General features: G+C 44.3%; 1 protein-coding gene across 1 annotated transcript; it reads left to right on the forward strand.

Annotated features, from left to right (window-relative positions):
• Positions 1-34: 34 nt before the first annotated feature.
• Positions 35-7,382, forward strand: LOC143012801 (specifically androgen-regulated gene protein). Its single transcript, XM_076166117.1, has 4 exons — positions 35-326; positions 2,962-3,147; positions 3,632-3,794; positions 3,884-7,382. The coding sequence occupies exons 2-4, from the start codon at positions 3,043-3,045 to the stop codon at positions 5,572-5,574; spliced, it is 1,959 nt and encodes a 652-aa protein (XP_076022232.1). The 5' UTR covers positions 35-326; positions 2,962-3,042; the 3' UTR covers positions 5,575-7,382.
• Positions 7,383-11,820: the final 4,438 nt, after the last annotated feature.

Consider the following 11,820-nt stretch of genomic DNA (forward strand, 5'->3'; position numbering starts at 1 on the left):
TTTCTTACTTCTCTTTTAATACTTTGTATGTTACAGCTTCATTTTATTGCGTTTGCTGCGTCGGTTTGTCTCCTGTTAGCCCATTGGCTTGTAGGAAATGTCTCACTCAGGCGTCTCTTGATTGGCCAGTGGCGGACCTGCCTGCGCGCTAATTGGCTCACCTGGCTGCAATTACTTCCTACCTGTTCCTGTCTGCTTTGGTGAAGTTTTACGACCAAGAAGAGACGCAGGCGGGGAGTAGAGGAGCGCCGCTGTCATGGACTGAAGGCTCGCTGCAGAACAGAAGAGATAAATCAGACACAGATTTAACTTATCGTCTCTCTCCGGTGAGTTGATTTATCTCGTCAGGAAATCTTGTTTTATTCGCGCGTTGTTTTGTCGCCGTTTATGCAGTGGATTTACAAGTTTGTATTGTTGAAAATGACAAAACAAATCAGTGCCTTTCTGAAAATGTTTTTAATCAAGACATAGTTTGCGGTACGTCTTGCCAGATCACACTATTTTGATATAAATTCATGCTGTATCTGCTGATAATCTTAGAGGATAAGCAGTCGCAATATCCTGTCCCGCATATGACCAGCAAGACCAAACTAATCCAACTTTGATAAGAGTGCCTTGTGTAAAATGTTGAATCACTGCTTAAATGTAGTTTAGTGGCTTTAAAATTCACTCTGGAGTGCAAATATTTGCACATACATGGCAACGCTACTCATATTAGTAGAACAGGTTGCCAAGCTAAACATTAATGCGGGGTTTCTGTCCACTCCAGCAGTGAGTGAGTTGCACAATCAGGTGTTAGCCATCAGCCTTTGTTTACTGTAAATCATTAAACCCGTTCTCCATGGCCGCCCTTCGACACATATTTCACATTTTTGAACCCCGTTTTAGTCACAGAAATGGAATTTCGGGCATCTTGAACTGAAGTGCTGAGTGCTCAGATTGACAGTCCAAAACTGTGCAGCTGTTCATGTAATAAATAAATAAAAGGCACATTGATGAGATGTACCTGATCTCCACCTGCTGAGGTTAATATGATTTTACTCCTCTCCAAGCTGCTGAGCTGTGATTCAGGTGGAGCTCCCAGTCTCATCGCAGTGCTCAGCTGTATTTTAAGAGTTGTTTTAAAAGACGCTGGAGCAAGCAAAGTGACATTCCTGTCTCTAATAAATCTTGACTCAGCTGTGGGTGTAGTGAGCCTTACACTGCTGCCCAGCAGGTTTGTCACTTTCATAGGTTTGGGTTGGTGTTTGCTGCTGGATATTGAACAGTGAATGCATCAATGGGAGGGACTGCAATTAGTAAATATGATGGGCATTCGTCAACCAACTTTGTTGCTAGAAAACATGAAGCACGTAGGTGGAATCTTTCTGTGTCATGGTGGAAACAGGCCAGTATTGTGGTGGCTGACACGTAAAGAGGAAGGCCGAAAGCAAGACTGGTTTTCCAGTGAGGTGACATGCATTGGCCTTGCAATAAACTAGGCTGAATGGTGATATTTATGATGTATAATATTCAGATAAGTTTTGCTGTTTTGCATCAGTTTGTACCAGAAACTGTTCTACTGCACATTCACCTCATTAGAAATCACATAAGCCACCTTCTTTGTGGCCGCTCTCACACACTGACTATCGCGTGGGACCATAAATGCATCATGAAGGTGCTGTGTGTGCCACGAGAAGATTCATTCCTTTGTCATAACTATGCTCATATGATTTATTTTGCACCATTGTACAGTATGAGGCAGATGATGTGGGTTTATTTGAAGACAAATGATGCCGGTGACGCACAAAAAGGGAACAACTTCAATCCTGGTTCTTCCTTCTGCGTAATCAAGCGGCCAGTGATAAGGGAACAATAAAGTTCACTTCTCTGTGCTCCCAGGTACACAGCTCGATTGTAAAGCCGTACCTATGTGACACGCAAGTCCATTTAACTGCTTGTAAAACTCCTTTGTCACAGCATCTATTGTATTCATGTGACCTATGTAGCATGAAAAACCCACCACTGTCAGAACTACAACCGGTTCTTCCCTATTCATCTTCATTGTAGATTGTTGGAGGTCTTTTGACTCAACCAATGCATTTAACAGACTCCAATGTGGCATTTAAAGAGTTGCCCACTCAATGAAAGAAATGACGGCCCGTTGTTTTGAGACAGGTAACATGCAGGGGATCTAATGACATCGACTGTGGCTGAATGGAGAATGTCTGGCCCCTACGCTAAGATAATCTTCCCTCTTTCCGTTGGGATTCCTAATAATGGCCGAGTTTATTACATCGCTTAACTGCTATTGATCAAATAAATCTCTGCTTTCTCATGAGCAAATCATTTAGATTGACTGTAATGATTATTCTTGAGGTAATTATGTAATTCACGCGGCAATCATCATCAATTCTGCTTATCAGCCATGATGGCACAGCTGAGGATGAACGAGGCTTATTATAATATCTATAAATGACTTTACATTTAATTGTCACCTATGTTATTGTAATAACAGCAAATAGTTTCATTTGTTGTTGTTTGTTTAACCGATCATCACAATTCATCTTCACATAAATCCACAATGTATTAATTCAAAATGAATAATTAGCTACAGTAATTCCTTAATACATTTTAATTAGTTTAATGACTCAGTTAGTATTAAGGGGTTATGTTTAATGTATGGCATTGATTAGGACATTAGTGAGCTGAATTGCCTCTCATTACATTAAGTGGGTTATTTATTGATTGATGATGATGAGGGTTTTTCTGACTCATCAGCTTTAGGTTATGACAATTTGTTACATTAATGAAAAGATTTGACGGTAAGAGTCATCATTACTGACGGATGGTTACAAACTGCTGTCTCATGCCATTTCTGTGATTTAATGATTATTTTGTAGCAAGCAGCGATGGTTGATCTTCAAGTTTTGCCTCTTGTCCTCTTCTTTAACTTTCCCCCCCCTCGCTTTGACTTCTCAGTTTCTCCGTCAGACTGGCTCCTGGTGACAATCAGAAGGGGACCCTGAAGCCAGGTCGTGCCCTCGCCGCCTTCCTTGTGCAATGCCGAAGAGTGACACGTGGCCAGGCGGCGTTGCCATGGAGTCCTTGAGCAATATGGACAGTGCCGGGAGCGGCGACAGTGTAATCATCATGAACTCTGGCCTTGTAAGTGCGGCGCTTCCTCGTCCAGACTTGTGCTTATCGTTGTACGCTCTCTGCGGCTCTGAAAGGACGTGGACTTTCTTGATTGACGAGATGTCTAATTAAGCCGACTGAGTGAATGTGTTTGAAGTTGGAGGTGAGCTAGTCAGGCGGCAGAGAGTTTCTCTGTAACAATGATCAGAACGGAGAAGCTTGTACGTTTTCCACTGACACCTGCAGCCATCTTAAATGAGTTCCTCTGACAGGCCTGTATAGAATGAAATATGGGTAACACCTGCGCAGGAGTTGGAAATGTGTCATTCCATTGCTGCTGTGTGTACGGTAAACAACTTTGACCTAATGCTGCTGTCTCCCTTTTACCATGTTTGGGGTTAAATTGAGGAGAGCTGTTGTTGGAGAAATGAAAGATAGATCCTCTGTGCAGAGATATGATTCTTTTGTTTTTGCCCGTAGCTCCTTTTAACATTCTCTCTCTTTGTGTGCGTAGAGTGGTGACAGTATGGATCACCTATCTGCAGAGGAGCGTGCGTGTCTCATGTATCTGGAGGAAACCATTGAGGCTCTGGAGGTGCAGGAAGACAGCGGTTTGTCCAGTGATCAGCCAGATCCTGGCCATCTGTCAACCAAAACGGGTGGAATGATAGTAGATGGTAAATCCCAACTGCTGCTGGTGACCTTACATGTTTATCATACCTGCACGTGTTCAACCAACGCAATAAATTATGCTCTTGTTTCTTAGATGTGTCTGGTTTCAAACCCGATGAGTCCAGAGGAGATAAGAAGTCATTTCTCAGATGTGCACAACCCACGCCACTTCTTCTAGCAAATGGCGTGTCTAGTCTTCCACCCAAAGTAACAGGAGGAATAACTGATGCCAAAACAGGCGAGAACCCAGCAGAGCCTGGATCCAGAGGATTCCCCATCCACCACAAAGCTGAGCAAACTCTAACCACCCCTGTTCCGGCAGCACGCAGCAGCCCAAACGTTATGGAGATGTTGGCAAACATCAAGTCTGAGGCTCAGGTCACAGGCTCAGCCTCTTGTCCCCAAACCCCTCCATCAGCTGCTCAGACCGAGATGTTGTGTGTGCCCACTGAAGGAGGGGGCAATCCCAAGCTTGTCCCTATCAAGTCTCCATGTCCAGGGGATTCCAAAGTCAACCCTGAGATAGACCTGGGTCTGATCCCTCCTCCATCAGACTTTATGGATGAGCCATGCCCTGATCCGAAGCCAGAGAGGGAGAAAGATCTTCCTCTGTCTGCACACTCACCAGATATAAAGCCCCCGCTCTCAGTTGACTTGGAGCAGCTACGGCAGAAAGCCCACATGAAGAGAGCTTCAATGAGCTCCCCTGTCACTGAGGAGCCTCCCTCCAAGCCCCCTGCTGAAGTTCCTACAAGTCCTATCGCACCAGCTCCTACCACCTTTGGGACCCACATAAATCTTCCTCCCGAAGTCGCTGAACCCAGAAGTCCACCTGCTGTGGCCCCTAAACCTAAGAAGCTTCCTTCCAACATTATTCTGAAGTCCCACAAAGCCTCGGCGGCTGGCTCCGATAGTAACCTGGGACACCCTTCCCCTTCTCCCACCGACAGGCAGATGTTGGACCCTCAGAGGGTCCGCAGGGAGGCCCTCAGAAAACTCGGCCTATTGAAGAGCGACGACACAGATTCAGGTCCTGTCCTGAGCCCCATTCTCTCTCCCCAATCTAGAAGGTCTTGGGCCTCTCCTGCCTCGCCACTTAGCCCGGCAGCTCCACACACACCCACATCACCTTCAATACCGTCCTCTGCCCATGTCAGCAGCCCGCCTCCTGCCTCTGTCCTGCTCCCTTCGTTGACTCCTACTAACACATCAGCGACCTCTGCAGCTGCAGTCCAAGCCCCTGGTACCCTCCCAGCTCCTCCTGCTACTTTCTGTGACCCCATGAAACGTTTAGGGTCAGATGACAAACTGTCTGCCGTCAAGGATGTTTCTGAGGCCACATCTGATGTCAAGGTCAAAGTGGATACGCCTCCTCTTACCCCTCCTGCTCTGGCCAAGCAGTCAACCCCACCCAGGACCACAGGTGTCAAATCGGCCACACTTGAGCGCTCTGGCTTGGGTCTAAGTAGCTACATAGCCAGTGAAGGGTCCAGTGATGCTGAGCGCAGCCTCAAGAGTCTGCGTAACAGTCGTCCACGGCCTGCCTCCCTGGGCAGTGGTAGACCGTTCTCAAGCAGTCAGGGGGAGAGTTCAGTGGCAGGGAATGCTGCTGGCAAAGACCCGGACCCACAGAGATCCTCGCCCGCCCACGCTGCCACCCCAAACTCTGGAGACTCTCAGGCACTGCCCCGATCGTACGGCATCAGTGTGCTCATCTGCCCTCGCGCACAAAATGGAGAGAACCGCCGCGAGGCCCTGAAGAAGCTCGGGCTGCTCAGAGACTGACTTCACCCGACAGTGACAGTAAAGGAACATACTGTCCCACAGATGCTTGATTGATACATGCCTCGTGTAATGATGTTTGAACTATCTGGAGGCAACTTAACTACATATTTATGCATTTTCCGCTTCACTGCATTAAGCTCTAACCAGACCGCATCTCATGACTTGAATACCATAAATATACTTGTTATTTATATTGAGCAGACATGGATACAGAACTGTATTTTTCAGTAGCCAAAGCTCTGGTAGTTCAGTGACGTTCTCATCGTCGCTGTGGTTCTTGTAAATTAAACATTTTAAGTTTTAGGAGGCAGAAATTAGTTATTTCGTCATGACCTCCACCAAGGAGTTTATGTTTACCACTGTAGTGCTGTACTATTAAAACGTCATAGTCATAGAATAGTAAAGTCATAGAATAAAAATTATTCACGCCCCTTTTGCTCATGTCCACATTCTGAATTTTGCCTTCCTACAATTTAGTTTGACAGTTGTCACTATACTTTAGTTTGTTGGTCTTTTTTGCTGCCACATCTGAGTGGGCGTGGCTAACTCTTGAGCAAGTACTGTATCCTAGCAATGAATGAGTTGACTATAACCACAATTGGTGGACAGGTGGACTCACCACTTATGCATACAAACAGTTGTTGTTGTGGGTTTTTTTGGGGGGGTAGGGTGATCATGATCTAGTCATTAACCTGTTAAATGTCATCATTGGTAGACGGTCATAATTGGAGGGCTGCTCTGCCATGGCAGAGGTATGCAGTCTTTGAGTTCCATGGGGTTTTACTTTTGGGACACTCAACCCTTGTGATGTACAGTTATGGCCCCCTTTCAGCCAGCTTCTCTGTGTTTCAGTCACACATTGATCCTGATTCCCCTCGTAGTTCTCATTTCCATATGCCTCTGTTGATTTCATTTCCTCTACTGCTTAAAATGTGAAGTCGGGCTGTGCTGATTACAGTAATCCTTTGGTAGAACCTAAACTTCATCACCTACTGTATTGAGGCCGATTGCTGATTGTAGTGAGCAGAGTAAATGAAAGAAAGCACAGATTTCTGTATGTCCTCAGCTGTACTTACTCCAGCTGTAAGCGCAGAGTGGCCAGTATGTGATAAGAATCTGAAACATGCAGTTTGAAAGGTTTCATAATGACGCTTGTGAAACCTAGCAAACAGCTCACCACACACAGCCATGTACAATACCAATATTCTTCTCTGTTGTAACTGAAAGCAGATAGATGTAACTTTGTATGATCACACAGTTCCAGATTGCCGTGTGTTGGATCATATATTCCTTTTTCTTTCTTCAGATTACTCAGCTACAAATGTGCCTTACTTGCATGTGGAATGTGTCATATTAATAGATTTTTCCTTTGTTCTAATATTGAAACCCAGGCCCTGATGTGTCCTGTCAAATGCAGAATCTTAGCTGCATTTGGATGAGACATGTTGGCCTCTGTATTGTTCAATCTGTTAATCATTATTCAATTGGCTGTTTTAAAAAGAGGCCTACACATAAAGAGGTGTGGTAGCGCTTCAGTGTGTGCGTGTGTGTACCCGTGTGTGTGTGTCACCTTTAGCCCTGCCCAATCAGCCCCTTTCACACCGTTTCTTTTTAGCCTTTTGTTTTCTTAAACACACACATAATTACCTCTGTTCATTTCCTCATTTCTTTAACATGTAGGCTGTTTTCCTATGCATACTATTTATATTTTCATTTTTATTCTGTCCTAGAAGATAACTTGCTCCATAGGTTTACTGGATTTGAATACTGCTTTCTATGCATTAGTGTAAAAATAAAACACATGCATTTACAATAACAGTAATTAGACGAGTATTTGGAGTCTTATTATTGTCTACTGTGCTCTCTGATTAGCTCATAGGAAATCTGAACTAAAAGGCATAATAGTAGCATGATGTCGGGCTGCTGTAGAGGAAAAAGAGAGCTTTGTGTTCCTTTCTGGCGCGTTGGTATGCCAGCTATCTTCCCCTCCACCTTTTCTGTCTGTTGTCTCAGTGCCAGCAGCCTGACTCACTGACAGGGACGCCGTGACAGCTTCTGTCACTTTCAGTCTTATTCACACAAGCATCGTGCCTCAGCCGCTATGAATAGCAAACCATATTGATCTGCACGCCTTCCTCAATTTATCTCGCTCAACATGTGAAGAACAAGTGTTTCTGGTGACAACGAGCTTTGTTATGTACCAGTGTGATATAACTGCAAAGAGGTGATCACTATGTGACAGTGACTCACACGCAAACCAACCCACGAATTGTGAGGCACAGATGTAAATGTGTGTTTTCAGGTGGACATGTTTAGACTGCTTACAAAACAATGTGACCACTAGAGGGCAGTCCAGCTTCATGCGTTTGTTTCCTGTTTCAAACCCTGGAAAAACGAGACCAGACTTCACTTTTGTATCTGTATTCATCTGATGAACATTTAATATTGTGTACATAAGCAGATTTTGCTGATGGCTTCCTGCAAACAGACTCACTATGCACAGAGAAAACTGATGCACACACATTTTGCCTCCTGCAGATGACAGCTGGTGGTGATATAGAAACATGGTATGATTAATGTTACTGTGGTAACTCAGGTTACTTTAGATGGCATCACTTGGATTTTCTTGATCGTGAGCAACTGTGAATCTCAGAATGGCTGTAAATTGGTTGCCTCTATTAGATTAGACGGCATATGTTATGAATTTGCTAAGGCTCAACATCAGACTATAATGTACTTATTAATATGTGCAGAAAGCTGGTAAAAGGTAAAATGTTGACCTTTATGAAATATGGATGCATTAACATTTCATCTGGGACATTTTCTGCCACTAATGCAGAGTATAAATAACCTTGAACGGCATAAATTAATAATTAAGCTAATTTATACAATCTGTAGAGTGATTTGGAGGATTTGCATCTGCACTGATGAGAGCGTGAGTTTAAATAAGCAATGTAATGTTTAGCCAAGGAACTTCTCATAAAACTCTTTTATAGGTGAAACAAGACCTGTTGCATGCGAGACTTGCTCGAAAAAGAATTCTCCAGACGTTCACTTGGTGATTTTGTGGAATGATAACTGATTTATTTACAGCTCCACAGGTCAGACTGAGTTTGGTCCTGAGCTGTGTATGTTTACTTTTTCATGAGAAAGTTACTTTGTCTTGCTCCCTCCAGAGGAAATGATTCAGGTCAGAGTTTGGGAATAGAATGTGGGAACAGAATGTGAGATTTGCTGGAAGGTGCTGCTCATCAAAAGTGTTGCAATAATGCCGAACTGTAATCATGTCTGGTGCAGAGCTTAGTGTGCCTGGCGTGGTTTGCACGGGATCCAAGGTTTCATACTTCATTGGTTAGTGGAATTGCACCACATGGCAGAATAAGGCACAGATTTAGAGTCAATTTCTGGTGTTTGGTTACACCTTTTCTGCACACAGGCGGCTTGAACCTGCACAAAACTTCAAGGCTGTTAGAATCCCTGCGAGGGTTGGACTGTGTAGGTGCACCATCAGCAGGCTAGACAGTGAGCTCATGGGACTTCCCCACCATCCAGGCCCTGTCCTGTACTTATCTACGTACTGACATGGTGTATGTGTATGTGTGTGTGTGTCTGAAAGAAGCTGCCAGAAAGCCCCATCCCCTCTCCTGATATGAGATGATGGCAGAGGATTAGCACAGACAAAGTGGCACAGAGCCACTGCTGAGTGTGCTGGGCTTTATGCGTGCCTGGCCCAGTTCTGTGTCATCAAAAGAATTTACCTAAAATATATGGGTATTATCTCACTCTTCTGTGTGTGTGTGTCTGTGTCTGTGTGTCTGTGTCTGTGTGTCTGTTAGTGTGTGTGTGTGTCTGTGTGTCTGTGTCTGTGTGTGTGTGTCTGTGTCTGTGTGTGCTTGAGGCAGTAAGCACTGTAACTCCATTTAGTCGTGTGATGACTGCTGATGCAGCCTCATCAACAGGATTAAATGGATCTGAACAGGTCAGCGTCTCTCCACTTAACTACGTGTACACACACACATACATCATGATGTATGTGCACAGGCCTGTTTCCCCGGAAGCAACAGGAACTGTCGCCATCTCATCTGCAGCCAGTGGACTGAGGTAAGTAAGAGTATTCTTCTCAAGTACCTCTTTTTAAAGAACTTGTACCTTGAAGTGGTTTCCATTTTGTGCTCTTCTAGATTTCCGCTCCTCTGCATGTATCTGACAGCCTTGTTATTAATTACTTTGCACTTAAGGATTTGCTGTTGTTGTGTAAAACTCTCTGACTTGTTTTGTAGCAAGTACACAAGGCATCGGGTATTGTATTTCTAATTTAGTGGATTTTTATTATTTCATTAATTGGGATCATTTCTAGCCAAACAAATTGTCAGGTGGAAAATCTTTGTATTCTCGTTATTGATACTTAAACCTGCACACGATATTAATTTGTGATGATGGCTAAATATGACATCTCTCTCTCTCTCTCTCTCTCTCTCTCTCTCTCTCTCTCTCTCTCTCTTTCTCTCTCTTTCTCTCTCTCTCTCTCTCTCTCTCTCTCTCTCTCTATGCCAGTGACTGAGGCTGTGGTCTGGAGGCATTCCTGGGGCAAACCCACAGTGTTCGCTGGGTTGCCTGTGCTAAAGTGTGGAACTCAGCAAGCCACTGGGCTCCCCTGCGGTGCTGGCAGGTTGAATACCCAGAGATCCTGCTGGGCCTGCGGTGGTGTTGGTAACCTCGCGTACGAAGCCCCCGCAGAGAGGGAAAAGAAGGGAAGAAAGGAGAGAAAGTTACAAGCTCCAAGGCGCAGTATTTTCACATGTAAATCTTTTGACAATTGGGGAGCATAAATGTTGAATTAGAAGAAAGTAAATGAGGAGTTAAGGTGATGCGTTCCTGTTTATGAGCATCTGGAAGAGAACATTAGGCTCTCTGCAGGGCCTCTACCTCTCCAGTTCATTAGTGTGGTGTATAATAGAGCAGTGGCTAATGTGCTATAGGAGTACCAGTCATATCCATCTTGAATCTATTTCACATTGGGACGGCAACAGCTGCTGAAGCCGTGTGTCTGTGACATTTTGAAGTTTAACAGACGTTAAAGCCACAGTATGTAACTTTTTAAAGAAACTTTTCACAGAATTTGTTGGATTCCTCATTAGGTTCTGATCCATTCATTTAGTGCTCTGTGAAAACTCAAAGGAGATACATAAAGGTTAGGTTGAACTGTGGCCAAACAGCCATTTAGAAGGTCAGTTAAAGCAGAAGTACAGCTGAAGTACGTCTTACCTTAATGATCAATATAGTATATACAGTAAATAGAACAAGAAGTGGTGGTTTCATACTCGCAGCTTTCAACAAAACCTATGTTGTAGAACAAGCTTGTCATATATTTTTTTTAAAGGGAAGACATTTTGGAGTTTGCAAACGGTTGGAGCAGTTGGGTTTCTAGTGTTGTGGCGTTCCTATGAATGGCAAATTTTGCTCACAGTCACCAAAAATCTCTTCAAGTCTCTGAAAGGAGAAGACGCCACAGTCAAAGCCGCCTCACCTCCACATTTCACGAGATGCAGAGAGGAGACAGCACTGTTTATGCAACTTCTAAAATGTGATGGGGGAGCAAGTCGAGGCAGGTCGTGGTCGATTACTTTGCAGTCAAACTCGCATAAAGACTGTCTGACTCCGGGTATGATGCAACTCCATTGGCGTGATTATCTGTGAACGTTCCCTCTCTCTGCTCCCGAACCCCCTCCGCACTCTCCCACTCCTCTTTATTTAGTGTGTAGCCAGAGACTTTCTCATGATGGGGGAACATAAATTAAACATTGCTCGGGCTTCCCTGGTGTGACTGTTGGTGTATAAATAGCTTAGTTTAATGCGTGTGATGCCTGTAAGCAGCCCTCTGTCTTTAATGAAGTCTTGCCTTGAGAAGTGTGCAGATCCCTCAGCAGGATTTGTACTCAAGGCTCGGTGCAGCCGTGTTCTGACTTTCTCAAACTCCCCCGGTGACTCTGAGCTCATTTGGTTATACAAGTGCTCACAATTACCCAGAGACTTGGACACGGCGACATGGGATATTTCCATATCCCTGACGGATGTTATTTTAATTACACTGAACTGCTTGACTTTGCGCTGTGGATTTACATGTTTTTTTTTTCCTCCTTCAACGGATGCGAAGGTTCTCTGAAGGTTATTGCATCTCTTATGTATTAAGGCTCATCCACAGTGACAAATCCATGACATCGCCTATGAAATCCCCTTCTTTGAGTG

Source organism: Genypterus blacodes, unplaced genomic scaffold (assembly GCF_046128005.1).
Source record: "Genypterus blacodes isolate CSIRO-AG114 ecotype Tasmania unplaced genomic scaffold, CSIRO-AGI_Gbla_v1 ptg000156l_1, whole genome shotgun sequence".
Classification (NCBI taxonomy): Eukaryota; Metazoa; Chordata; class Actinopteri; order Ophidiiformes; family Ophidiidae; genus Genypterus; species Genypterus blacodes.